Below are 27,095 nucleotides of genomic sequence, written 5' to 3'. Positions count from 1 at the left end.
TATAACTTGTTAGTTATAATTCTCTCGTCCATTTTTTCTCGAAGCTTACAACGTAATCTGCTAACTGTGAAGAAAATACTGAGCTTTCCACAACATCTGTTCTAAGGCAATTTATTTCCAAACTGTTATAATTATTCGGGTGACCGGGAAGAGTAGTTGTTTTCCAACATCTGAAGCACAATCTTACAACACTAAGGGCACTTGAAAAAACAGAGACACAAAGCTTTGTATGGATTTTGTTCAGGCTAAACATACTTGTTCTTATTGAATATTATTATTATCATTATTCATTCCACCAGGACAAATCTTACAACCAAATATGACCAAAAAAAAAAAACATACATGAACATTAAGGAAAACAAAAAAGAACCAATAAAGAAGTAAACAAACAAACTATCCAACAAATCAATAAATAAATACATAGACAATAAAAAAAAATGAAAAACAAAAACAAAAACAAAAACAAAAACAAAAACAAAAACAAAAACAAAAACAAAAACAAAAACAAAAACAAAACAAAAACAAAAAACAAAAAAACCCATAAAATAACAAAACATATTAAGTATAAAAAAAAAAACAGTAGAAGAGAGCAACTAGGAACCGACTCTGACTGGCTGAATAAATGAATGAATGAATTAATGAACGAATGAGGGTGGTGTATGCAGGAGGGGATCTAGACCGTGAAAGGGGAAAGTAATAACAAACAAAGGACAAAATATACCGTGGACTCTTCTCCAGATTTGTGATGATGACTGCCAAAACTTTGTCAGCCACTTAATGGCATAACTGTGTATGTGATGTAGTCAAAAAGTCAATGAGAGAAAATGAGGAATTTTATTTGGTAGTGCTTTTTAAAAAAGGCTAATAAGACTCGAGTCCCAAAAATAATAGCTTAACTTTGCGAAGGATTTGCAATGACTTACGGTGCAAAATTTGATGTTCACATCACTTTGCAAATACAGTACAACACAGCAGCTGCTTGTCATGTACAAACATACGTGTCACAGACTCCCAACTCATGGTTCTAGAACACACAGAATACTATCAAGAAAAAGGAGTTTAAACACTTTTGCAATTCGTTGTTTCATCAGTGGCTTTGGGCGATTTCTTATTTAGCTCTTGGATTCGAACGCCGGCTAAATTTATTTGAAATAAATTTGACTCGAATTGACTCCAGCTATATATTTGACGATCGACTCAACCTTCTTGACCTAATGATCGACTCAAGTCACTTCTTTAAAATGACTCGACTCGAGTCACAAAAATCAGTGACTCGTTACAACTCTGAACTTACAATCACTTGATAAATCACAATCAACGTAATTCTTTATCTGAAAAAAAATCACTGAATGATCTACATGAAGGATGATTCCAAGTTGAATTTTTAGGATTACGAGTTGGATCTGGACATTAACTTCTTCGTCTAAACTATGGTCACTGTCCTCTTTACAATCAGCAATGAAATCCTTGAATCCCAGCATGTATTCACTCAAACAATATCACAATAAACTCAATTCAACATTTGACACAATCAGTAAATATATTCCTAGAAAGAAAATACCAATTTGGGCAAATAGGATTCTGAGTTGGGTTTGGGCATAGCAATGCCTAATACCACTCGTTGTCAGAGCAGGAATCCTCCTCTGTATCACTGATGAACTCCTTGGATTTGAATCGGGATTGGCGGGCTTCCTGTCGTTGGATCCGTCGTTGGATACGTTGTTGGATACGCTCTTTCAATATTGGAAGGATTTTGTGATACAACTCATCCAAGATCTCTGCAATTAAAGAGAACACAAACAAATTAAGTGCTTGAGACAGGGTTCCCACAGAAATCTTCAAATGAAATTCCATGACTTTCCATGACTTTTCAAGGGCGAAATTAGGGATTTTCCCGAGACCAATTCCTACGCTTTCTAGCATCTTATAATACACTGGCCAGCCAGGTGGTGTCCCTTGCCTCAGTTCAATGACTGTAGTCATCACACTGAGGCAAGGGACGCCACTCCCTTTCAGCACTCCAGTTTGCCACAAGACCACTGAGCACTACAAAAGTACCACAATAGTGCACTGAACGTACAACAAGTATAGAGCAATCATGTATAAAGAGAAAGTATAGTAAACTATACAGTCCACAAAAAAGTGGCATCAGAAAATTAAAAAACGCAACTTTACAATTACAATAACATCACAGTCGTGTGTACACGTGCATAGTTTTTTCATTGGGAACATTCAAACCGTCAAAAAAAACTATTTGAATATTCAGTTGATGATCGCATATTCAAATATTTGACATATTGGAGACAGCCCTAGCTATTTCTAATCTTGAAATGTACATGCAGGTCAAGGTGGCACAGTGCCATTCACAGTGCCATTTCACAGGTCTTAAGTGCAAGTTCAACACCAACATTTGTTCCCTTCTCATATCCAAATTTTTTCCAGGAAGAAAACTGCATGACATTTGCAAATCAACGAAGGACAGGTACCAGGCAACATTTGGCAGAAAGGATGAGAGAAACATTTGCAAAGTTTGACTAACCTTCAAACGTCATGAAGTGCCAGTTCTTGAGATGCTTCAGCTTGAGAGTGTACCACTGTAGGGATAATTTGGCAGGGGAAGGTGCCCTGAAGAAAAAGATAAGGATAAGTTTTAGCAAGCAGCAGTATTGCAGTATTGTAGAGTCCATCGATCAGCTATTCAAATGACCTGAAACAAAAGCATTCCTATTCTCACTGTTCATTCCATTACTTGTGATTGAAATTGTAAAAGCATTTGTGAAAGGACTTGTGAATGAACTCGACTACTACAACGCTGATGCTTTGTGAGACTGGACACAACCCTACCGGTATCTCTTTATAAAATTGGCTGGAAGATCAAGTCTGTTTTGTTTACCTTTTGTTCACAGACACAGAATCAATACTCCGGCCCACGAGGCCACATCTAGCACTGCACAATTATGATGCAATAGCTTCAACACAATGGTTTCACCCTTACTGAGGGGCTTTACAGTGTCATAGGCTGTGTTGAAACTAGTGTCTATGGCTCCATTACCATTAGCCATTCAATGCTTGATCTGGTTCTCAAGTACATGTACACATGAATTCCTTGCTAATTTGTGCTTGTGTAAATATCAAACTTAATTGACAAAGATTATATCATAGGTCATCACAACATACTTGACCCTCTCTGACACCGTATCTGAGAGAGATAATGACTAAGGCAGTATTTGGACTAATACAAACATATATCATTTTTTTAAAATGCAAATTGCAATGCTCGTTTGATCTTTGTTTACTATTGTTCAGCATTTGCTTGGTTCATGTATACTTTACTTGTTAAGTGGTTCATAGTTTAATTACATGTATACTGTGGCCTGTTCACTCTTCTCTCTGCATTTATGAGTATGGGGAAAAAAATTCTGAGTTTTGGAAGTGTCTCTTGTAGACTGGTATTTTTTATGTTTTTATGTGCATTTTGAAATAAATAATTTGTGAAGAATTTAATGTTATTCAACTCCAAAATATGGAAAAAATTAATGAATGATCTGACTTGCAAATGTGTGTTGTTATATTTGTACACAGTAAATGCCTCATTCCATCTTGAATTGGCTGTAGCAATACTTTGTATGTTTTGACAACATCCATGTTGGTCAGAGAGTTTGTTGACCCCAGCTTACCTTTCCCAGAATTTCTTGTGCATCTTGACCCAGTCTATTTCAAATTCCTCATTGACATCAAGGGCATACACACTGCACAGAAAGACAGTCAAGTCATTGATATTGATTGCAAAATGAGCATTCAATGTGTGGACTCTGTGAGGACTACTCACATGAGCAAGTGAAGGATATACTGCACACTCGCCAATGCTTATGTGCACCTACAATGTATGGCACAAGATACACAACAAATTTTTAATGTAATATTTGGTTTTGCCTTGCCCATCCTGACATGACTTTTAGAAACACTGTAGATTCAGTGTAGCCTGAGGGCTTGCAAGAAAAAATCACAAGCAATACTCAGGTGTGACTCTACGCTATGACCTCCTGCTGATTAGTGCAGCTGTCTTACCACGCAACCACCACCGAGATTGCTGGGGTCAGCTGGCTAGTTCTAATGTGATATGCACGTAACCCATTTTCACTTTATACATGCATAGAGCTATAGTGTCTGCACATGAGAAAAGTGCAACTAAGCACGCCAGTCAGCAATGGGGATTCAGTGTCCTTCATTATCAACATTATACAATTGTTGCCTGCTGTGGCAAGGGTCCATGGTGTTTGTACACCCGAGGGGGCAAATGGCATGGAGGCGAAGCCAAGGGTGCCATTTGCATGCGAGTCACAGTAGGCAACATTTGTTTTGTTATACCACGATAGTAGATGACTAATGTCTGAGACTGTGGGTCTCTTCCTGTTGCGGTACAGAATTGGCAAACTTTTAACACAGAATTTTTAGTATTTTCCGTACCGATGCTGTCTCGTTCAAAAATCAAATTTCTGTCTTTGGAATGAGAGAGAAAACTCTTCTTTAATTGGAGGCAAACTGTTGTCATCTGCCAACATTATTACTGTAAAATTACGGCGAAATTATGGCAAAATTTGCGCCGTTAAAAAAAAGAGCAGACAAACAGTGTAAGCAATATCAGCCGTCATAGCAGAAATATTGCTTCACTGTCCCCCATGGCACATCTCGTAGAAACATACATCGATTTACCTAGTACCAGTGTAGCTACAACCTCATACCCGAGGTCACACAAATATACTACAATGTGGTAGAAACGACATTTCAACAGCGGGAGAGAAAAAGTTAATAATGTACCCTGTGGAGTACATCACTCATGTACCACGCACACACGGCGCACATTGCTGTACACCTATGTTTGTGGCATGACACGATGATGGACCAATAAAATTCACAATCTATTACCGTGGTATAACAATCTTTTTGTCATTTTCACCATTGAGGGGGGTACTTGTGAACTAAGTCAATATGCAGGGTGCAACTTTGGCAGTAGCCCGCTAGCCAAATGCTAGTCAAAACAGCGGCAGGCTAGTCAAACTATTCCTCAAGTAGCCTGGCTGACGAGTCAAACATTATGGGCTACAGCAAAGATGAAAGGACAGGAAGAAATAAATCATTTAATTCAGAAAGCAAAGATGTATATTATGAACTGTTTAGGGTTAAATTATGAGATCTGTTTATTGAAAACACTGACAAGATTTGTTCTCTGGCTAGAGAACATAAAGTCAAGGTCCAACCCTGATATGGTACAAATCCCTCACCCCATAAAAATACACCTTAGATATTACACATCAACATGTGAAATGGGGGATTTTGAAAAGTTCAATGTTTGAACCTGTGTAACTGGATTATTAAACCTTCAGGCTTTCAAACAGAGCCAGGTGAAAAAGGTCAAAGTTTTCAAAATAGAAACAGGACAAAGGTAGGACTTTGGAGGACAAAATCAGGATAAAAGTAGGACTTTTGCTCCATCCCCAACTAAGCTCTTGGAAGTACAGTTCAGTACTCCTGCGCCCCAGCTCTTCATTGTGTGATTGACATATTGTTTGTTATACCACGGTAATGGATTGTAAATTTGTATTGGTCGAGAGTGGATCACGTGACATGCCACAAAAACACATGAACGTTTTATGCAATGATCTCTATATAAAGACTGGATAGTGGATAAAGAGCCGCACAATGAATGAATTTGACGCCATATTGGTGAGACCGGTGAGACCGGCTGGTGATCTACAAAGGACAAGTTGCCGTCTTTATAGACAGCAGATTTCTTTTGTAACATCGCGGTTAATTTGACTTATATTTTGACCACCACTACTGACCAAGGTTTGCAATTTCTCTAAATCGTGGTTTACTTTTTTAATGCCGCAGTTCCCTTTTTCGGCGTTTTGGAAATAATAATGACTACGGAAATGTGTCCAATTTAGATCATCATAATATGTGTACTCGACCAAAATGCGCGTCAACTGTTAATACAATGCGCGTGTATATACGCGTAGAACATTCGTATTATACGCGGCCATCTTCGTGAGACCGGGGATGAATTGGTCAATATGCAAAGTCTACTGTGTGAATGTTGTATGGATATCCGCTATCCAGTCTTTATATAGAGATTAGTGGTTGTATGGCGTGGTACATAAGTGATGTATGGTGTACATTACGTTGATCTTTCCCGCTGTTGAAAGTGTCGTTTCCACAGTGTTGTATTATATTAGTGTGACCTGGGGTACGAGGTTGTAGCTACGCTGGTAGTACATAAATTCATGTATGTTCCTGTGAGATATTGTTGAACAGGACAGCATCAGCACGAAGAAAACTACAGACAATTCTGTGCGAAAAGTTGGCCAAGTCAGGGGCACGTTTTGGCACTGTGACCGTAAACATGTTTCTGGTTCGCGGCCGTTTTGGCGCTTTGGTTACACTGAAATGACGTCATTGTTTCGACCAAAGTTGAACCGAAGTTTCCAGTCAGTTCACTTATGTTTCAAGATGGCGGAAAGGTAAACAAGCTTAGCAGACGACGTTACTTTTTACCATTAATGGGGTTTAAATAGTGGGTTTTTACCTTCAATTGGTACGAAAGTTGATAAAGAATATCAGGCCTACTCTTTTTAGAACTTCCTCCCTTCTTTTTAGAAAAACCTCCCATTTTTGCTTTGAATGTTATTGTTAATCATGTTCGGTCGCTGTGTGATTTTTTGGGGGTTGTGTGCAATCACGTAGGCAGTAACATGACGTCATGAACAATTTTCCGGTCAGTCGTTTTCGCGGTGCACAGGAAACATGTTTCAGGTCACGGCTGTGACGTCAGAAACATGTTCCAGTTCAAGGGCCGCCAAAACATGCTCCTGCACTGCAACAGAAAGAGACCCACAGTTCAAACCTTACCAGTGACAGAATTGGACAGCTGTAATCTATTACCATAGTATAACAAAACAATTGTAGCGTGTTGTGACGGGGTTCATGGGTTTTGTACACCCTGGGGGGCAAATGGCATCCTCAGGTGTGCAAAACATCACAGACCCTGTCACAACTGGCAAGAATTGTATATGACAATGTGTAACACTGTTTTAAAAAATATTCTATGAGATTTCATGTTTCGGAGTTGTAGTAGGAAAAAGTAGGAATTTTGAGACAAAAAGTAGGAAATTAGAGGCTAGGTAAAAAAACAAGGAAAAAGTAGGAAAAGTAGGAATACTTGAAAACCTGAAGCTTGTACATTTTGGGAACAGTTTCAAAGGCATTCCTTTTGTCACTATTTATCCCATGCCCTTATTTGTATTTGACATATGATTGACATGATTGATTTTTGATTGATTTGACAACAACTCTCACCTTTCAATCAAATCAACTGAGTCTTCAGGTGTCCAATCGCGTTTGGTTCTGTCCCCAACACTCCAGCACAAGTTATGCTTCCTACAAGTTAACAAAACACAAAATAAATAAATGTTTTCTTTATTGCTAGGAGATTACCATGAGTTGATATCACTGAACAAAAGAATAAAGTAAATTTGGCAAGATGAAGTGGACTTCTATCTGCACTATGCAGCTCACTAATGTTTTAGCTGCAGTGGCAGCCATGACATAACAGTAATTGTAAACTATAGACCCCTGATAGTTGAGAGGCAATGCCACTGCAAATTCTGCAATTGCATTGGTTGCTACATTTTATATACATAGCTGCCAACTTTTCAAAATCCCAATTAGTAATCAACCCGCGCGGTCATTTTCAACTGCTCGTTTTATCAAAAGCTTTACCAACATCGAGAACAGGTACATGGTTTACATGTACACATACATGTGCATACCCTTCTTGTTGTGAATAATAATGTACTGTAGGCCAAAAGATAATTTAAAAAAAAAAATTAAAAAAATTAAAAAAAAAATTTAATGATTTTTTTTTAAAATTAATTTTGTTTCAATGTCTGTATTTGTTTGTTGAAGTCAAATAAATAATAACAATAATAACATGTGCGCACATTTTTTTTGAGATGCATGCTATCGATGTGGAGTTTCGAGTTCGTATCAATGTTTTTTTACACACAATGATTTAGGGCCACCGTATGCAATAGAAATCTCCCGCCAACATACATGTACCTTGCAAACGCATGCTGATTTATCTTTTCTGGACATTGTGACAAACTCAAACTCTATTACCAATTATTCCAACCATACTCTTATTAAATTCCATGATTAAAATCTCGCACTGATGGGTCTCATCCCGGCAATAAGCGACCAAATGTGCTCACGATCGTCACTGAAAAGTACTCACATACAGTACACACAACCAGGAGATGCACACAAATGACCGGTCCTACTAAAGCGCGTCAACAAGCGTCAACAAGCGTCAACAAGCCTCAACGGTCGTCAACGAGCATCAACAAATTTTGTATAGGCTTTTGAACATTAAAAACAGCTTTATATGGTAGAAAAAGCAATAAAGAACATCTTCTGCATATCAATTAAAGTTAAAATTATTTTAAAACTTGTTTTTTTGAACGCGAAATGTACGACAAATTTGTCGATAAAAGTTGGCCGCCATCTTGTTTGGATGGCGCTGTATCCTTCGCGTATGCGTAGTATGGCTCTGTACACTTCACGCATGCGTAGTACGGCTAGCTACACATAAACAAGATGGCGGCCAACTTTTATCAACAAAATCGTCGAACATTTCGCATTCAAAAAAACAAGTTTTAGAATAATTCTAACTTTAATTGATATGCAGAAGATGTTTTTTATTGCTTTTTCTACCATATAAAGCTGTTTTTAATTATTCAAAAGCCTATACAAAATTTGCTGATGCTCGTTGACGACCGTCGCGTTGAGGCTTGTTGACGCTTGTTGACGCGCTTTAGTAGGACCCCAAATGACACACCATTGAAAAATAGTTTTAGTCTGGTCCTCAAGTACTCCACTGCGCACCCTGCATTGATGTCTATCCGGTGCTTGACTGCATTCTTATTAGACTTGTCACCAGTCCATCCATTATCGCGACATTTCGCCAGAAGTTTTCGGTCAAAAACGATACTTTACAAGTATTTTTCATTAGGTAGTAAATGGGAAATTCATAATGTTTTAGTGGCAAATCGTATTTTTGTAATTTAACAAACGATTCGTAATAATTACGAAAAATTCGTAACAGTTGGCAGCTATGTATATACGCAATTCTTCAAGTAAAATTGGTTATTATTTTCAAAAGTTGTTTAAACAACACAGAGCCTGATTGCATGCATTTGACATTCAATTTTTTCCTCATTAACGTTTTCGTTAGTGAGGGTTCCAGACAGCATTTGCAGTAATCAAAAAGGGCCAGTCAGAAATGACAACCAATGAACCAAAAAAGAATGCCCTTACATAAAAAAGACATAAAAGTTTGGAAAAGGGGTGGCACTGTCCCATTCAGTGACACTTCTTCTCTGGTGACTTGTATGGCTTAGTATGGGTTGTAAGCATGACTGAGTCTTTGCCGGTTATGTCCGAGTGAAATGTAGAGTGGGCGGACATAAGAGATTGAGTGACTATGATAGGTTGGGTAATCAAATGTGATTAATGGTGCGAGCAGAGGATTATGTTCGCAAATCCTCTTGTTAGCAATAGCATGCTTTCGTGCCTTGCTGTTGGGCACTCTTCAGTTGCAGATTGGTGATTCAAGTAAGAATCGAAGCCGACTCGCGGAAAAGTTGTGGTTGGGATTGGGTATATGTTCCAATCAGATTTGTAGCATTCGAGTGTTTCGAGTACAGCTAATGATTTCAGTTGGTTCCGGTTTGTTCCTCTGATCAGGAGAGCAATATGTTGCGGGTTTTGTTAGGTTCGGTTGGTTTTTTCGAAAAGGCCTGAGTTTGTTGGGAGTGGGTTTAGCTCTTGATTTTGCTGTGGTAGTTTCTCCCTCATGTTTTGGTGGCCTTTCTGAAGGCAATGAATTGGGATTTGGGAAATGTTTCCGTAGAGTAGCTTATTGCTTTGGAATATGTTTCAGTGCTTGTTTATTGCTCAATTTAGGTCACGGTGTGTTATGGCTGGGTTGTATGTTGTGGTGAAGACAGGTAGAGTTTGTTTTGATTTTTCAAAGCTTGCCACATTAGAGTGACTTATGATTGAATTGGAGGCACTCACCATTGGTTCATGCACTGACTTCTGCTGCGTGTGGGAACCTTTGGGACAACCTCTCGCCATGGGATACCAACCAGTTGGTGCAGGAGATCCTCCTCATCTGTCTTAGTCGCAGCCATGATTGCGCTCCTTAACTGCCTCTGTTCACTCTTGCTCCATTTGTCAGACCCTGCCAGGGAAATTCCATTGATCACATTGGTCTGTATAACATTGGTCAAAGCATTTGTAGCAGTCTATTCAGTTATACTTAGTTTTTACAATCAATCATGCTGTACCACACAGGCTTATATTTAACAATATTTGACTGCTGTGATGTGGGATATATTTAATACCCACGGGGCGCATAGCACCTGATGCGAAGCCAAGGGTATTAAGTGCCGGGGGGGGGGGGGGGGGTAAAAAGGTCATATCCCACATCACAGCAGTCAAATATTGTTTTGCTACATTGTGCCAATAACTCACATTTCGCTCACATTTAGTTATGGAATATTACAGCAACTTTTAGCGAGCAAAAACAAATTGTTTAATGATAAACTTACTGTGTCCTTGCATTGGTCTACTGCGGTACCAGTCCTGCACAGATTGGCCTGAACGGTCAACCCGTCGAGCAATCTGAGTCCACCTGTGCCCATACACCTTCCTCAGCTTCATGATAGCTGATATTTCTTCTTCTGTGTATCTTGAGAAGAATAATGCAGTAACATATTGGTAAGACATAATTGTGTATATGGCTTATTCACAATAGACAAATCTCGGGGTTGACCAAACTATAAAACGCCCGCATCAACCTTTTTATCCCAACCTCTGATGTACCAGATAAATATAACGATGACGATAAAGTCGTCAACAGTACAGATACGTCGACGGTGTATCCCATCTCGGACTTGACTCTCAAATACAAAGTGGTGACCAACAGAAATGTCAGAAATGCGTGTATGAGTGTAACTGTGAAAGGGGTCAAATAAGGTGATAATTGGGGAGGACACTGGCAACCAAGTTGTTCTTCAATACCTGTGCATGATGGGAGAAATCAGAATCATTAGAACAAATCCTTCTGAGTCTGAGTGCCTGGCTGAATGCTATACCTGTCTTACAATGCCTATGGTTACAGCTGGAGGAGTGAAGGTTCTGGTGAGTTTGAAATCAATGGCACTATGTCCTTCGTGAATGCTGAGATTCAAATAAGGTATCAATAGAAAGCTCACGCCCAAACAAAATTTTGTTTGCAAATTTTTTTTGTGAATGGGGTATTGAATTAAATGCGAATTTCAGTCTGAACTACTTCCATTTGCACTAAGAAAGCTATAAAAAAAAACTGGCCACAAAATTGATAAAAACTTGCTTTAATTAACCAGTTCACGCCGGGGTTATTTTAACAAGAATGGAACGAGGCATGGGATTACTTTTCACTCGACCACAAGCCAGGTTGGTTGAAGCCATCACCCTCGGTAAACACACTCATATTTTCAGCCTCACTCGCTGCGAGTCAGCGGGTCGTTGACAAATATTTTCGGCTGTGCTCCCTGCGCATTTATGTCGTCATCTGAATACCGCAAAACTTTAGCGTGTATGGCCTCCTGCGTGAATTGGTCAATGTCAAACATATTTACAGTTCTTAAAATTTTATAATTCTTAAAAATAATCGAAAATTCAGGTCGTGCACACCACTATGCACAACGCTAGTCACGACAGGATACTGGCCAACACTGTATGACGTACTGTGTGGAGGGCAATGAACCTAGTGTTGCAGCAGGAGATTTCGGGAAAACACGCTTTAGTTTATATACTGACTACTGACCAGGACCAATTGAACTGGCAAACTTACTTTCCTTTGTAGTTTCGGTCATCACAGATCTTCCGTGACCTGACGTAAACATCAAGAGGCAACCGCTTGAGTCCTCTGCCTTTAACGAAAATTGAAATTGAAAACTGAATCAATGCTTTTCACACACACTAAAGTTCTTCCCATCATGCACTTCTCTCCTCTAAAACTTTTTTATTGTAATGAAATGGGTTTTTTTAATTACACATTATAAGCAAGGCCAGAACAAGGAAAACGTACCTTTTTTTTAAATATGGGTTCCATTTAAACATGTGGGAACATTTGTAAAGAAGCTTTGATTATTTTTTTATTTCAAAATGTGTGTGTATTAAACGTAACATTTATACATCAACATGCATTTATGTATAAATGTATGTACATGTATCTGTAACTGGCATTGCTTACGTATACTCCAAATTGTGCCAAAGTTAGGGTTGCTAAATTGGGCAAACTTTATGAAACTCAGTCACATGCAGACAATTCACTTACAGAGTCGGAGAATATAATTGTGTTGACGAAGGAACCTGCGAATTTGTGTCCTTTCTTCAAACAGGAGTGGAAGTATCACCTCCTTAATATCTTTGATGTTATATTGCTGCAAGAAAGCACAATAATCAAAGCTAATACATATTTATGAGCTCTCTGTTGATTTCATTGGTCATAAAGACAAGGGTTCTCGGCTGATTGTTGATGGGCACATACAGCTGTTTAAATTGGGCCCAAACTTACATGTTGGTTCACTAAAAAAACACCATTCCTCTGAGTTCTGGATGTCAGGATTCCAAGGGCTAGCCCGAGGTTTACCACTGGTGGGAAACACTGGTACAATTAAAGGGAGGGGATGTTATTGACTTGTGATCAACACAGCCAGGGGGTTGAATCCTTCTGCTGTCTACAAATAACGTCTGTGGGCAGGCCACTCAGTGTTAGATTAGGAACAACCTGTGATGGACTGGCATGCCAATATGGGAAACTGTGGAAGAATGCCAGCCTGATGAGCCATATATATTGACTCGACAAACTTAAAAAAAAAATGGCACAAATGACTTGAAATGTACATAAACAGGTCTTTCCAAATGAATCTCTTAGCTGAAAGCCTTAGCTCCTTTTCAATTTTGAAACGCAGACACTCATTGCCACTCACTTTGCAGAAGCTGTCAACATTTGCTTGGAGGATCCTGTCCTCCAGACCAGTCCACTTTCCTTTGTTCAACACAACTCCTGAAAGAAAAAGGACATGTGACTATTATCCAGCACAAACAGCACAAACAGCCAGGGTTGACTGACTACCTGCTTGATTTCACTGGATCAGGCAATATTTCTTGTAATGTGACTCAGTTATTGATTTCATGTTAACTGCTGAGGGTGAAGTGGTGCATCAAGTCTATACTTAAATGCAGGCTCTGAAATTAAATGCTTAAGATCAGCAATCTGTGCAAACACTGCTGACACAGACGTTAGGCGCGGATCCAGGGGGTGGGGGAGGGGGTTTGGGCATCCAAAAACAAGCACCCCCCCCTGTCAAAAAATAAATGTTTTCTAAGAAATTCATTCAAAGTAATGTGAATCCCCCCCCCCACACCCCAATCCGCCCGTGTCCGCCTGTGTACAAATTATGTACAGAGCCAGCTAGTTTCGGGGGTATTTGTACACTATTCTGTAATATAGTATTAATAATCAAGTATTTTTTTTTCAAGTATTAATAATCAGCAGATTTGAACAGTGCCCCCATTCAAAGTATGGTACGAGCCCCCCCCCCCCCACCCCCCCCCCCCATTGATTTCATGGAGGCCAAATGTCCGTACAAAAAAAAAACTGTCTACATTTCAGCAATAATTTGCTGACGATACCCCCCCCCCCCCGCTAATTTCCTGGACCCATCCCTAGACATTGTGTTCATCTTGCAAGCCAAGAATCCAAAAGCAAGGGAGTTGCGCAACCTTCCTATAAAAGCCTACATTGTATATGTTCATGTACATTGTACACAATTTTCAGCATTTACTATGGACAAACACTCTCCTGAGAAAACTCCCTTTAAAAAAGCTATGACTTGACTGATATCACATGCAAACTGTCATCTTTTTCCCTTTGTCTGAAAATCATGTCCTAGTTGGAAGCCTACCTTCTTTTGGTGTTACAGATGTTACTGTTAAATCAATCTTAGATGGATCTTTAAAATAGAAAGGTAGATCCTTGATCCATGCATTATCCTCCTCCGTCTCGGATGGGCAGGCCTTTCCACCAAAGCACCATGGACTTGACACGGACCTTGATGCTGAAGGGAAAAACTGTTGTTTCTCCAGTGAGGCATTAGTCTTTGAGTGAGCGGCTTCATAAGGTTCACCTTCGGATGGTGGGTCAATTTCTTCTGATGATGATAGTGAGATCTTTGACAATGCTGTTGCAGAGCAATCAGATTTCACCTGTTTACGTCTTGATTTTACAAGACAGTTGTTCATTTCAGATGACTGGGTTGACATTGCATCATCGTTGCCATCTTTTGAGCAAGTTGATTTTTTCTTCTTTTTTCTTCTCTTCTTGGATTTGGGAGCATTTTCAGGTGTTATTTTCTGGACGTCCAAGTTATTACTAGGAATTTGTGATTCTGAATACCCACTTGTTTGCAAAGTGTCCATCACAATGTTCTTCTTCTTCCTTTTCTTCTGTGGCACACTATGTCCCACACTCTCTGTGACTGAGTCACCATGATTGGACTCATTGTATTTGTCACCTTTTAATTTATTGAGATTTTCCTGAGCTTTTCTCTTCCGTTTCTGGCACTTAGCCTCAATGTCAGCTGTCTTTTTCCACAAAGTTTGAGGAGAATGGTCTCCTTTCACCTTCTGTTTCCTCTTCTTGTGGCCTGCATCATCACTTGTTTGCTTTGCGGAATCTGATGCAGACAAGATGGAGTCAGTTTCATGTTCATCTACAACAAGTGTCCTTGAAAGTAGTTGCTCCAGTTCTTTCTGTTTCCTTTTCTTTTTACACTTGTGTGGTTGACGCTCAATCTGAAATGAAAAGGGGCGTCCCTCCTCTAAATTTTGAAGCTCTTCCTGTGAAGCCATTTCTCTCTTGTTGATTTCCTTAGACTGTGCATCCCCAAGAACAGAGTGTTTCCTTTTTTTCTTCTTTTTCTTCTTAGGAGTGCATCCATCTGGATGATAACCGCTGTCAAAGTTGTCAGAATCACAGACCATGTTCAAGTCCACACTGGACGCACCATCCACTAAATCCTCGGTTTTCACATTCCTTTTCTTCTTTTTCTTTCTTTTCTTGGGAGCATCTTGAGTTTGATTGTCTTCCACCTTCCAAAAATCCACATTTTCACTCTGTGCCCCAGACAGCTGTGTTTCATGCTCAGTCTTTATCCAAGCATAGTCAGACTTGCTTTCTCTTTTTTTCTTCTTCTTTTTCCTTCGCATGTGCGAGTCTACATCAGGGTTCTGAAATATATGAATGAATACAGGAAACGCTTGGTTAAAAATACTGAAGAGAGAAGCTAACAAGTAGTGTGTAGGTTACTATAGGAATGCTTATTGACTCTTAAGGCTTAAATAAAAGTGTGAATAAAAATTTAACCATTTATTGCTGAGGCTCTGCCACGTATATCGCCCGCAGATGACATTTTCAAAATCGCATCTGCCAGGTATTTGCGACAGAGTTCCTCGCCAGAGTTCCTTTTCATCCAGATCATAAGCAAACCTTGCACTTAGTATTTAAGGGAATATACAACATTTGCAAACATCGAAAAATAAAACTACCAAGTTTTCACGAATTACCTTACTAGGATGTTGATAAATGACAGTCTAAAGCATCCTGTAAAATTATGGCACCTGGTGTCCAGTCATTTTTTAAGAAAATGGTATTTTTGTATACATTTCCAACGGTGGTCGGCCGACCACCATTGGAAAAACCTAACGTTTTTCAACTACTGCTCCAAATTTACAATTTTTTTTCAGTCCAAATTTTGTTTGCTATTGGTTACATGTTCATGAATGGGTGCAGGCCAGCTAGACTGGTTCCCTTACCTTACAATTTTCTGACATCTATAAATTGATCCATTTTATCTTTAGTGGAGTCAGGGAGCCAGACTACTTAAACGTTTTAGTTTTTCTTGGTTTTTCAAGCATTTTCAAACACAAAACTTTAATCATGTCAGTTAAACAATATTTGATCTATTAAACTAACCCCTCAAATAAGTTCATTTCTGAAAATTACAGCAAAAGCCAATGATGTTCATTCCCTTTAAAGGGAAAATACAACATTTGCAAACATCAAAAAATAAAACTACCAAATCATTTTGAAATACCTTGCTGGACTGTTAGTGAATGACAGTGTAAAGCATCCTGTAAAATCATGGCACCTGGTATACTGTCATTTTCAAGAAAAGTGGTATTTTTGTATCAATTTCCAACGCTGATCGGCCGATCAGCGTTGGAAAAAAATGGCTTTTTTTCAAATATTGGCCCCAGTTGACCATAGCACTTGTTTGCAATCGATTACACACCTATGAACGGGTACAAGCCAGCTAGACTAGTTCCCTGACCTTACAATTCCCAATACATGTAAACTGCTCTGTTTCTTCTTAAATGGAGTCAGGGAACCAGACTACAGGAAAATGAATGTTTTTCTTGGTTTTTATAGCATTTTCGAACCCAAAACCTCAAAAAAGTCAGTGTAACTATATTTGCTATATATTTCCAACCCCCCAATTCCATCCATTTCTGAAAATTACAGCAAAAGCAAATGATGTATATTCCCTTTAATCTTTTTTCGGGGTATCACTCCCAAAAAGCATGTACACGTACATGTATACAACCCCCACTACGATGACTGAATTCACTTTTCATCCCGATCATAAGCAAACCTAGTTGTACTTAGAACTAATCTACTTTTTGGGGTACCACTCTTTTGATAGTCTGATTCAGAGACAAAAAGATCCAGGGGTCGTATATTGTCTGGTCACAGAGCAAGATGGCCACCACAAAGAACAAAGTTGGGCACAATTGCAGAATACCCCACCACTCAATCTATGCACCTCGTAGCCGGCTAGGGAGTCATGGTTGACTGCCCTCAATAAACCTTCTCAGCGGTAGCTGTACGTACTAGGCCTACACACGTCTTGCTCCACTGCACTCCCACTCCGTAGCCGCGTAGCCAGCAACAGGTTACTTGGCATTGGACTTAGAATTCTTTCAGCAACTCTCATTCTTTTTGTGTTGCTTCGTTCTCAAGGGGACCCCACTCAGTATCCGCATAGCTGGCAATGGAATTGTTAAGTTTCCAGTTATTCCAACCGCATAGCCAGAGATTTTAGGGGTGTATTTCCAAGTGGCGGGTGTATTTGCAATTACTCCCAAAGTTGCTAACGTTACGACAGCCGTAAAGCAGTGGTTTTGGGAGAGTTTTTTTTAAAAAGGGAAATTAAGTATTTGGTTGGTAGTCTGGTTCTAAAATAAATACGTCAGGGAACCAGATAGTTGGGAGGGTATTGGTATATGGTAGTCTGAGTAACTTGGACCCAACTTATCGCCTTTTTTAACATTTGGACGTGGTCTGGCGTATCATCGCCAGACCACGTCCAAATGTTAAAAAAAGCGATAAGTTGGGTCCAAGTTACTCGGACTAGGTATATGGTAGGCCTACAGGGTGAACATTTTGAGACTAGTCTTTAATTAATTACGAAGTGGCTATCGTTACGGCATTCGTTGTTTAGCGCCCTCAACGATACTTTTTTGATCGAAGTGGCTATCGTTACGGCAGTCGTTGTTTAGCGCCCTCTACGATACTTTTTTGATACGCACGCAGGTATATAATTATTTGTTTCCACATAGTTTAGCGAGCAGTGCGACAGCTCAGTCGATAGAAGGTAGGATTTTACACCGCGAGGTTGCGGGTTCGCATCTCATTCTCAGTTTTGCACTCGAATTTTTTTCCTTTTCTAACCTGAGCCTGAGGCATTATTTTTAAAAGGGAAATAAAGTCCGAATTTCATAACGTTCAAATTCACTTTTTTCCTTCTAATTTATATTTTCTTCTCATGTTTTTATAAAGTTGCAGTACCGTAACGATATAAAGTGGGAAATGCGTTACGGCTGCCGTAACAATAGCCACTGCGAGCATTGCTATATTGGCGAGTGCGAATTAATTTTAAAGTGAATTAGGCCTAGGCCTAATTAAGGTGAAAAAGGAGCCCGTAAGTGTTACACAAACGCCGAAAAATGAAACAAAAAAAGCGTTACCGAAGTCATCGACATTGCAGTTCTGTTTATAATTTATCAGTTTTCTTTTAAAACCGGTTGTTTTAAACACAAATTTTCATGACGATTCCTGCATGGAGGCTGCCATTACAGTTTTGGCGCCCTCAATCGTTAAGAAAATACGAGCCAATAGGCTAACGTCTTTTATGCCAAGCTGATTCGCCAAAGATCAACCAATGAACTGACACGAACGGGGCAGTACGGCCGGCTCGGACTCCCTGGCAACGTTGACTGACATTTTGTGCGAGACAAGACTAGACTGAGAAGTAAGACTAGAGAGAAATCTAACGAGTAACGACTAACGTTATTAACAACATGGATCAGACGAAGAAACCTTTGCGAATTCCTCCCCAGTTCGGTACATATGCCGAAAAGCATGGACTTTTTGAACTATACAAGGTAGGCCTATGGGCATGATGGGGATTTGTTTTATCGGGTCGCACTGTTGTGCCCATTCTTGAAAATCACGCAATCTTAAGAATGTGCGCGCATTCTTAAGAATGAGCGCCCATTCTTAAGAACCGAAACGTTCGAAGCAGGTCGTTTCGTACCCAAGTCGTTTCGTACCCAAGTCGTTTCGTACCCAAGTCGTTTCGTACCCAGTCAATTATGATGCACAAAGGAGATTAAGCCAGTCATGCAAACCCGCTCCTGTTAGTCACCGACGCGCGGCATCATCATAGAGATGTGTCAAGTTCCCAAGTTGGCCTTTGAAGATTTGCATCAAAGGCAGAATAAAAACGGAAATAAATTATTAATAAAAAATTACATTTATTTAATTTGTTTTCTCCACAGGTTAGAATTGAGCCTAATTTTTTATGCAATGCGAAATTGTGTTTTTTTTATAACTGCCAAAACAATGCCAAACTGAACACATTGAAAAACATTGAAAATTTCAAAACTAGTGATTTGCATTTTATTACTCACAACAGTTTTTTTAATTGAAATCAAAACTTGATAATTATAGAAGAGTGAAAACATTAACACCAGGGTAGATTCAAACATTGAAAATTTTAAAAATAATTGAATTGCATTTTATGACTTACAATAGTTTTTTAATTAAAGTCAAAACTTGATAATTATAAAAAGTACAATTTCGAAGAAAAAAAAGCAACCAAAGAAAATCACGCTACAATATAGAAGACAAACATCGTCGATCATAACCCAAGCTCAAAAAACCCACAAACCGCAGGGTAGATAAAATCCAAGCTCCAAGAAGAACAAAAAACATGCAGTGGCAGGTTAAAAAAATCAGACAAAACAAACCGCAGTGCCGTCAACACAAGTACCGTGAACCACCAAGAGTGATTGACAGTAGCATTGTTGTTCAATAGAAAAGGATTTGGAACCCTTTGTCACGTGTGCAATGAATCCTGGGTGCGAAACGACCTGGGTATGAAACGACCTGGGTACGAAACGACCTGGGTGTGAAACGACCTGGGTACGAAACGACCGACATTCCTTAAGAACGAGCACGCGTTCTTAAGAATGGGCGCTCATTCTTAAGATTGGGTGGGAATATCACGTGCACAATTTATGAATTTTGCCCAATCTTAACAAACATTGCACGACATAATTATGTTAAATGAAATGTATAGCGGTTTAAAGGGAAACAATTTATATAAAGAGGAAAGAAAATGTTCTATGCTTCTGTACTCGTATAACTACGATAATTTGAATCAAATTAAACCTGTTATTATTGCTTTTTTCTGCCCACTATGGGAAGTTTTGTAATAACGGAGGACTGGGAACTAGTCTGGGAAGTGCTTTGTTTAGGCTAGACAAGTTACAAGTCCCTGTATGTATCATATGCATGCCACGAAAAAAAAACGATGTCCAGAAGCTACCAAAATTGCTCTTTTGACCAGATAGAATCCAGCTCTGCGACATAATGGTGGGGTGTGAACAATAAATTGGTGGCAACTTAAATGGGAAATAGCATTAGCACTATGGGATGTCGCAGTATTCATTCTCATTCTTCACATTCTTCATTCTTACGTTCCCCCCCCCCCCCCCCCCCCGCTTTTATTATCCCAAAAATCAGAATTCTTTCCTCTAGTATTATTATGTCTCTTATTTTTTCCCGGTCCCCCCCCCCCCCATATAAAGAGTTATTTTTTGCGAAGATTGGGCAAGGATCCAGTTGCACATTCTTAAGAATGTGCATGCACATTCTTAAGAATGCGTGATTTTCAAGAATGGGCACAACAGCACTAAAAAGCGTCAACACAGCGTCAACACATGACAGAAGCGTCAACACACCGTCAACACATCCAAAACACATTCTAAATTGACAAAAATGGTATATAATTGTAAAGCATAGAATAAAAGAGAATTTCCATTGGATTGAGTTTCCATTTCGTGGTAAAAAATATAGTAATTTTCACGCGAAAAAATGACCTTTCACTTGCACGGCCGTTGTCCGCCATCTTGACTTCACACAAAGCTTGGACTACACCATTTCAAGTAGGGGTGTGTAGGTAATGACATTATCGTGTCATAAACATTAACAACAGAGGGATACCAGATCTGTAAGGACTGAGGATCGGAGTGGTGGATCATTAATTTGTGAGTTGTGTTTAAGTTTCATTTTATACTTTATTGAAATGGACATCTTTTGGTATTTGCCGGCCGCGCCCTCTCTGTTGGTTTATTGTACAACGTTATCACCCTTTAGCATAATGGTATGGTCTACCGAGGCAACATGACAGCCGATTTCGGAGCGGCACGGAGAGCCAATTTTCTTGAACGGATAATCGCAATTTTCAGACGTTTAACCTATTAATTTTAAGCCAAAATCTTGTTTCTGTCCATAATGTATAGGTTACATACTGCTTTTGTCACTTTTAATGCATTTTGGATGCATTTTGGATGTGTTGACGCTGTGTTGACGCTTTGGAGTGTGTTGACGCTGTGTTGACGCTTTTTAGTATGACCGGTTTTATCCTCGATACTCCTACTCCTAGAACTGTGATGCTCACGCGGAGCATCACACCCGAGCATCATAGTTCTAGGAGTACGATACTCCTACTACTAGTCCTAGTCCTACTCCTACGTCCTACTTCCTAATACTACTAGGATTTGGCTTTGCAACCCAGCACTCACCCCTCACAGCTTAAAAATAGCAAAGAAACCGTTAACCAACCACTCTTTTCCTCAAGAAAAATATTGGCGGCTAACGATCATCCACCGTACGGATTAACAAAGCGAAATCTCTTTATTTGTGGCAGCAAGCGGGGAATTTCAAGCGTGTAATACGGAATCTGTAATAGTAATAGGCTACAGTCAATTGACCGGTTCCGCAATTTGACCGGTTCCTCAATTTCGGAAAACTAGCTCTCATTTTCAGGAAGACGATAACGCCAAGGACTTAAACTTTGGTATCGATGGAAAGGTTATTCAATCTACTTTTCAAAAATGGTTTTAGTTTTAGGAAACTCACTTACATTTAAAAATAAATCCCCTACGACCGTCACTTGCCGTTAACGAACTGCCGAAATGGAACGCACACGGAAGCGTGATTTCATGTTTGTCGGCCTGCTACACGATTGTTCAGGGGAATTAAATCATGGCAATAGATGCAACTTGTTCGGAAATTATTCATTATTCCACCATACAAATATAAGGTTTGAAGTCTTTGAATTTTTTTTTCTATACCCACCACCAGAGTAACTGCTGGTCATTTGGCCGGTTCCGCAAACGCATTCATACTGCCTATATACAATACACTGGCCATGGTGTGACTGTATTAACCGGTGCTGCTATTGACAAGTATTGTTGATGACAGCCCCCTAGCGCGGCGCACTTTATTTATTTTGGCATGAATCTTCTTTTTTTTTACAACTTACAAAGGAATTGAGAATTTCTATTAGTATTAATCCTTTTTTAAAAATGTCGAATTTGATGATCATTTCTGGGTGTTCAGAGCAAAATTGAAAACAAAATTGAAACAAAATGATTTTGTTTCTGTCCAGCTTCCGGATAGCACTGTAGGTTTTGGATAAAAAAAAATTCGGACTTCAAAATTTAAAATACAAAAATCTTTCTTAGTGAGCAAAATTCCCACTAAACTTTTTTCCTTTGCTCTAAAAAAATTCACCCCATACTTGGTGTTGAAGCTTTCATTTTGTCAGTTGGTTCATCACTTGATTATACTTGGAAAATGGAGAGTTAATAAACGGCACATAAAGCAACTGAATATTTGCTTTGAGATTCGTTAAAATTATATGAAATTTTCAGCCTGAACTATTTCAATTGCTCTACGAAAGCTATACAAAAAGGGCCTCAAAATGACACAAACTTGCCTGCACGCAAAACACTGTACGGCAGTGCATTGCACCGCGCGCGACTATTACATTGACTGGTTACCGCATTTTCATCATGCCTTCATTGGGACTTAGTGCGCGGCGCAGCGGGAACCAGTCATTGCTGCACTCGCACGTACAGGCCCACGTGTTTTCATGCAGCTCTATGCGATATGCATTGTGCACGCACAGTATACAACCGCGGCTGTACACACACGATCTTACACAGTACGTACGAGCTCGGTGTTCATTCATTTTTAGCGATGTACGTCCAGCGGCATATTACAATATATACAACGTGAGTTTGGGCATTATACCAACGAAAAATACGTGTAGCTTAAGACTTAAAATCCTTTGCGTTTTTATCACTTTTTATTTTTCAACTTCCCGTGTTTGACGAGCCCTCTTTTGGATTTCTGAGGAGCGCTATTTTTGGCGCTCCTTCGAGACAGTCGAGGAGCGCAGTAGGAGCGCCTGCGCGATCGCGCTCCTTAAAAATGAAGGACTGATTGTGCATCTTTGGTTCTGTTCACCGTGCATTTTCATCCTAGCTCTACTGAGTGGAGCGCTGGAACTACGGTACCCTCCGTACTTTGACGACAGTGTCATATCACTGACACATGGTATGCACTTTTTCATACAATCTAGGACAAAAGGCCCCCCCCCCCCAAAGGAAATGATAAAGAGAATACAAATGAGAAAGACAGTTACCCTGGATAGATCTACACATTCATGACATTCCATGAGACCCCTTGGATTGTTCCCAACAAGCGGTAATTTTGGGAAAAAAAAAAAAAAAATTCTTATAAACGTACCACTCACAATTAAATGTGTCTACGGAATTGTGCCATCCATTGCATTGCTCCTCAGTTGAGGGCGTGTGTGACGTCACACGGGATGTCAGACAGCTGGACCGTTTGCCACCTCGTTAGTGGACGTTACATCTGGCTTTGCAATTTGTTTCTGAAATATGTACAATGTATTTCTACTTTTCAATTTAAAGATCCTTTTTGTTCCTTCATTTGAATATACCAGAGGCTGCTAGAAGGCGTGATCATTGCAAAACCTCAGGATCCTTTGGAATTCCTTCTGGAAGAGCTGAAAAAAGAAAACAATGATGGTGAGGAAAGACCAACAACACTATTTGCAACGTTATACCTCCGTTTTCTTTTTATTTGCTTTACATGTGAAAGAGCAACTTGTTAGTCAACCTTTTTTACCTCACATTTATATTAACAACCATTCATAAATAAAAGACAGTTTACCCATTCCTATTGGTCCTGAGCCTGTCATGTGGCCGGTCTGAAATGGATGATAAAGACATGGCTGGCTGGTCTTAAACGCTTTTCCAGTGTCACATGAAATTTGGACTCCTAAAAATCCAGTGCCTCTTACCGTTTTATTGGTTGAACGTTCACAATCCTCACGTAGGCATGCGCAAATACTACCTAAATTCACAACGCAACGCCCCAGGTGCATTCTGCGCGACATTACGATGTCCATAAAAGGAGTTGATTACATCTTACTCGCGAGCTGGACACTCAATTATTTAGCTAGAGGGGTGTTTTAAAAAATGTGAAGTGAACTTGTTGAACAAATCGGGATTTTTTTGACCAAAATATTTGTTGTGTTTTTTGGCTGAAAAGGTATTTTTAAATTTGAATAAACATGTGCTTGGTTGGTATTAACCACTCTGTTTAAGACCACTTGAAGTCTGGGTGCTGATGATTACCCTCACTGGCTGACTGTACACACCTGTATCTTGCTGTATTAATGCACTGAAGTGGAAGTATTATCACACGGTGCTTTATGAACAATCTGATTAGTAACTTTCGAGATTACAATGTGGTGGGTGGGTTTCTTAACGGGTACCCGTGTTTTGGGTTTTTTTTCAATCAGGTACCCAGTTCCCATACTACCCATAAATGCACACCGCTAAATGAGTTTACAGACTTACTCTGATTTAGGTCATGAATCTATAAAGTGAATGTGTATTATCATTATTTAAATCATTTTCAGAAATTGATTTGATTTAGAACTTCCTGTGTTGTTTTTGCTACAGTTCCAGCGATCATTATCCACGGTCCCCCAGCCTCAGGAAAGACGACCATTGCTCGTATGGTGTGTGCCAAGCTACGCAGTGCATACATCAGTCAGGATACACTACTAGCTGATGATGTCTCATCACTGGCTGCAAGGGCTAAAGAACACCTCAAGAACAATGAGGTTTGCCTTACAATCAATTTGTAATCCTAATGTACTTTACGTAACCTGTTGTCATTTCTCTTTATGTGTAAACCAGGTAGTTAAAGTCATGGGCGTAAATCGCTGGGGAGGGGGGGGGGGTATATCATATAGTTTGGCCCTCCCCCCCCCCCAACTTTTTTTGTCCTCAAATATAACTTGTGGCCTACATTTGATTCTATAGCTCAAAGAGCTGGAAAATGATGTTTAAATGATCTTTTGCTAAAAAGAAACTTGGTTAAAATGTTCAGAAGTTGCCTCAGATCGCACCACAGAACGTCTAGAATCCAAAATTTTCCCTGGGCCGTTAAGCAGGTCCTGATCCTCACATTGTTAGGGCTTCACGTTGGCATTAGTTCTGATCAAGGTATATGTATGCCCCCCCCCCCCACTTTTGAGAAGCGAATGATGCCCTTGGTGAAAATTCAGCAAGAGACAAGTGTTAGGCGTTGTTGTTCTCTTATAAATAGTTAAATTTGTCATCACTACACTGTACTTCTCAGAAAGCACTAGACATACATCCAGAAGGCATACAGTGCTTAATAATGTACTGGCCATGCTCTTCCCCTGATGATTTGTGACCTTTAAATGTTATATTCTTAAGGAATAAACTGATTTTATTTTCTATTTGGGTGTCTGCAACACGCTGCAATACAGAAGAAGGCTTTGAGCTTTCTTTTGGGCACAAACAGATTGAAAGGTTTGATCAAGGACCTAATAGTTAACTTGTAAATGTCTCCAGTTCAAGTAATGTTAGAATTCATCCTGAAGCCTCGTAGCCCAGGCTCCATGTATGTGCAGCTGTTGATAGCTTGTGATGTGGCTATACATCAGTAACTGAGTCCCAAATACTCAAGTGAACAAATACCCAACTGAACTATCATTGACTAGCGCTAGCATATACATGTACTCAAAGAAAATGAATAGAACTATTGTATCATGTTTAGTCAACCATAGTGCCTGATTAAACTTACTCACACTTTTGTTTGCCCCTATCCATTGAAAAAAATGAATGCCAGTCTGTATTTCGAATTAGGAACAGATTTATATTCATTAAAAAAGCTGCATATTTTTAACTTGGACCTAAAGGATTAAACACAAATGAGTGATTCATTCATACTTTTGAATACTGATGTACAGGTCATTCCAACCAGCCTGTGGGTGGAGTTGCTGTCCACCAGACTGAAGCTGTTTGATTGCATCAGGAAAGGTTGGGTACTAGACGGGTTCCCACAGACCAGGGAGCAAGCATTGGCCCTACAGGAGGTGGGCATTGGACCTAAACACTTTGGTAGGTTGGACAGTCTGTGTAATACAACACCTGAATAAATCCCGTCATCTGATTGGTGGATGGTTGATCACGTGTTGTTGAATTATTCCTTCCAATGCACGGCGCGGCTGCATGGCATGGCAAAAATAGAACTTCCATTGCACAGTCACACTTCTGGCGGCTCTGACCAATCAGATGACTAGGATTTATTCAGGTGTTGTGTTAAACAAATAATGAATGTTTCACGTTCGTGCAATGGAAAGAATAATTTCTTGAGGTGACAGTTGGAATGTTCCAGTCTTCGCCTCATAGAATAGAATATTCTATCCGTCACCTCGTGAAATTATTCTTACCATTGCACTCACAAACATTCAATATTTGTATAGTTTATCCTGCAGTTTGCATTAAAGAAAAGTCAATTACTAGTTAGTTTGCCCAAAGAGAAAGGAAACAGAAGGAGTCACAACTCTAGTCTATAGTACTTCAAAGTGTTATAGGATCATCGCTGCGCTCGAAAGCATCCATAGAAAGCACCAGGTGGCCAGCTAACTCAGCTGCTCACTAACTTAATCTCTATATAATAGAGATCCGTGCTCACTAATGCTAGAAGAAAGAGTTTGCATTGCTTTATAGATAGCACCATGGTAAGGCGAGGCGTCATAAATAAATTAACCGTTCGCACGCGTGCGCACGCGTTCCTTCCCGTTCTGAACGGCCCCCGTTCCTTCCCGTGCCGAACGGCTTTTAGAACGCGTTCCGTAGATCGTGCTTGAGCAAGCTTCACTGAGGGGGTTTTGTTATGTTAATCAACCGTTCCCTTGCGTGCGAGAACGGGAGCAGCACAACAAAGATGCGAAGAACAACTATGTGTATATACTTGTACAGAAAAAAAAAATCCGTTTTTGTTTGGAATTTAAATCAGATTTGGAATTTGAAAACCCGATATCGGAGCAAGCATTAAATAAAAAAACACTTCAGAGTTTAGACAGCAGTTTAGACAGCACGAGCAGGTATGAGGAGTTTGATAAGATTTATGCCTTTTTATCCTTAAATATCGT

General features: G+C 39.6%; 2 protein-coding genes across 9 annotated transcripts in view; one reads left to right on the top strand and one right to left on the bottom strand.

The window, feature by feature from the left end:
* Positions 1-1,072: 1,072 nt before the first annotated feature.
* LOC119720614 (transcription termination factor 1-like) lies at positions 1,073-18,349 on the bottom strand. Of its 8 annotated transcripts, none has more exons than XM_038190350.1 (11): positions 18,202-18,349; positions 14,079-15,402; positions 13,101-13,177; positions 12,446-12,551; positions 11,960-12,038; positions 10,674-10,813; positions 10,138-10,303; positions 7,357-7,437; positions 3,678-3,749; positions 2,540-2,625; positions 1,073-1,778 (listed from the first exon to the last, which is right to left on the bottom strand). In XM_038190350.1, exons 1-11 carry the CDS (start codon positions 18,214-18,216, stop codon positions 1,609-1,611), a joined length of 2,316 nt encoding a protein of 771 aa, XP_038046278.1. In that variant the 5' UTR covers positions 18,217-18,349; the 3' UTR covers positions 1,073-1,608. The 8 variants fall into 8 exon arrangements, with proteins under 8 accessions (XP_038046278.1, XP_038046279.1, XP_038046282.1 ...); XM_038190351.1 differs by lacking the exon at positions 18,202-18,349 and adding an exon at positions 17,906-17,935; XM_038190354.1 differs by lacking the exon at positions 18,202-18,349 and adding an exon at positions 16,982-17,366.
* Positions 18,350-18,517: 168 nt separating this feature from the next.
* Positions 18,518-27,095, top strand: part of LOC119720615 (adenylate kinase 8-like) — a 28,100-nt gene continuing 19,522 nt past the window's right edge. Inside the window, exons 1-4 of the mRNA XM_038190359.1 lie at positions 18,518-18,618; positions 23,559-23,643; positions 24,586-24,749; positions 25,908-26,058. Of these exons, the coding sequence (XP_038046287.1) occupies positions 18,535-18,618; positions 23,559-23,643; positions 24,586-24,749; positions 25,908-26,058 (484 nt within the window). The 5' untranslated portion in view covers positions 18,518-18,534. The remainder of the gene's footprint in view (positions 18,619-23,558; positions 23,644-24,585; positions 24,750-25,907; positions 26,059-27,095) is intronic.

Source organism: Patiria miniata, unplaced genomic scaffold (genome assembly GCF_015706575.1).
Source record: "Patiria miniata isolate m_02_andy unplaced genomic scaffold, ASM1570657v1 HiC_scaffold_9, whole genome shotgun sequence".
NCBI classification, from domain to species: domain Eukaryota; kingdom Metazoa; phylum Echinodermata; class Asteroidea; order Valvatida; family Asterinidae; genus Patiria; species Patiria miniata.
Note: the sequence above shows the minus strand (reverse complement) of the source record. Positions and strands in the feature narration are given on the sequence as shown.

Coding starts and splice junctions, on each gene's coding strand:
- LOC119720614 (XM_038190349.1), bottom strand. CDS start 16,818: ATGATCGGGATGAAAAGTGAATTCAGTCATCGTAGTGGGGGTTGTATA. Junction 7,438..10,137: donor AGTCAGTGCATGAACCAATG/GTGAGTGCCTCC, acceptor GTTAACTTGTAG/GAAGCATAACTTGTGCTGGA. Junction 2,626..3,677: donor CACAAGAAATTCTGGGAAAG/GTAAGCTGGGGT, acceptor CTTTTTCTTCAG/GGCACCTTCCCCTGCCAAAT.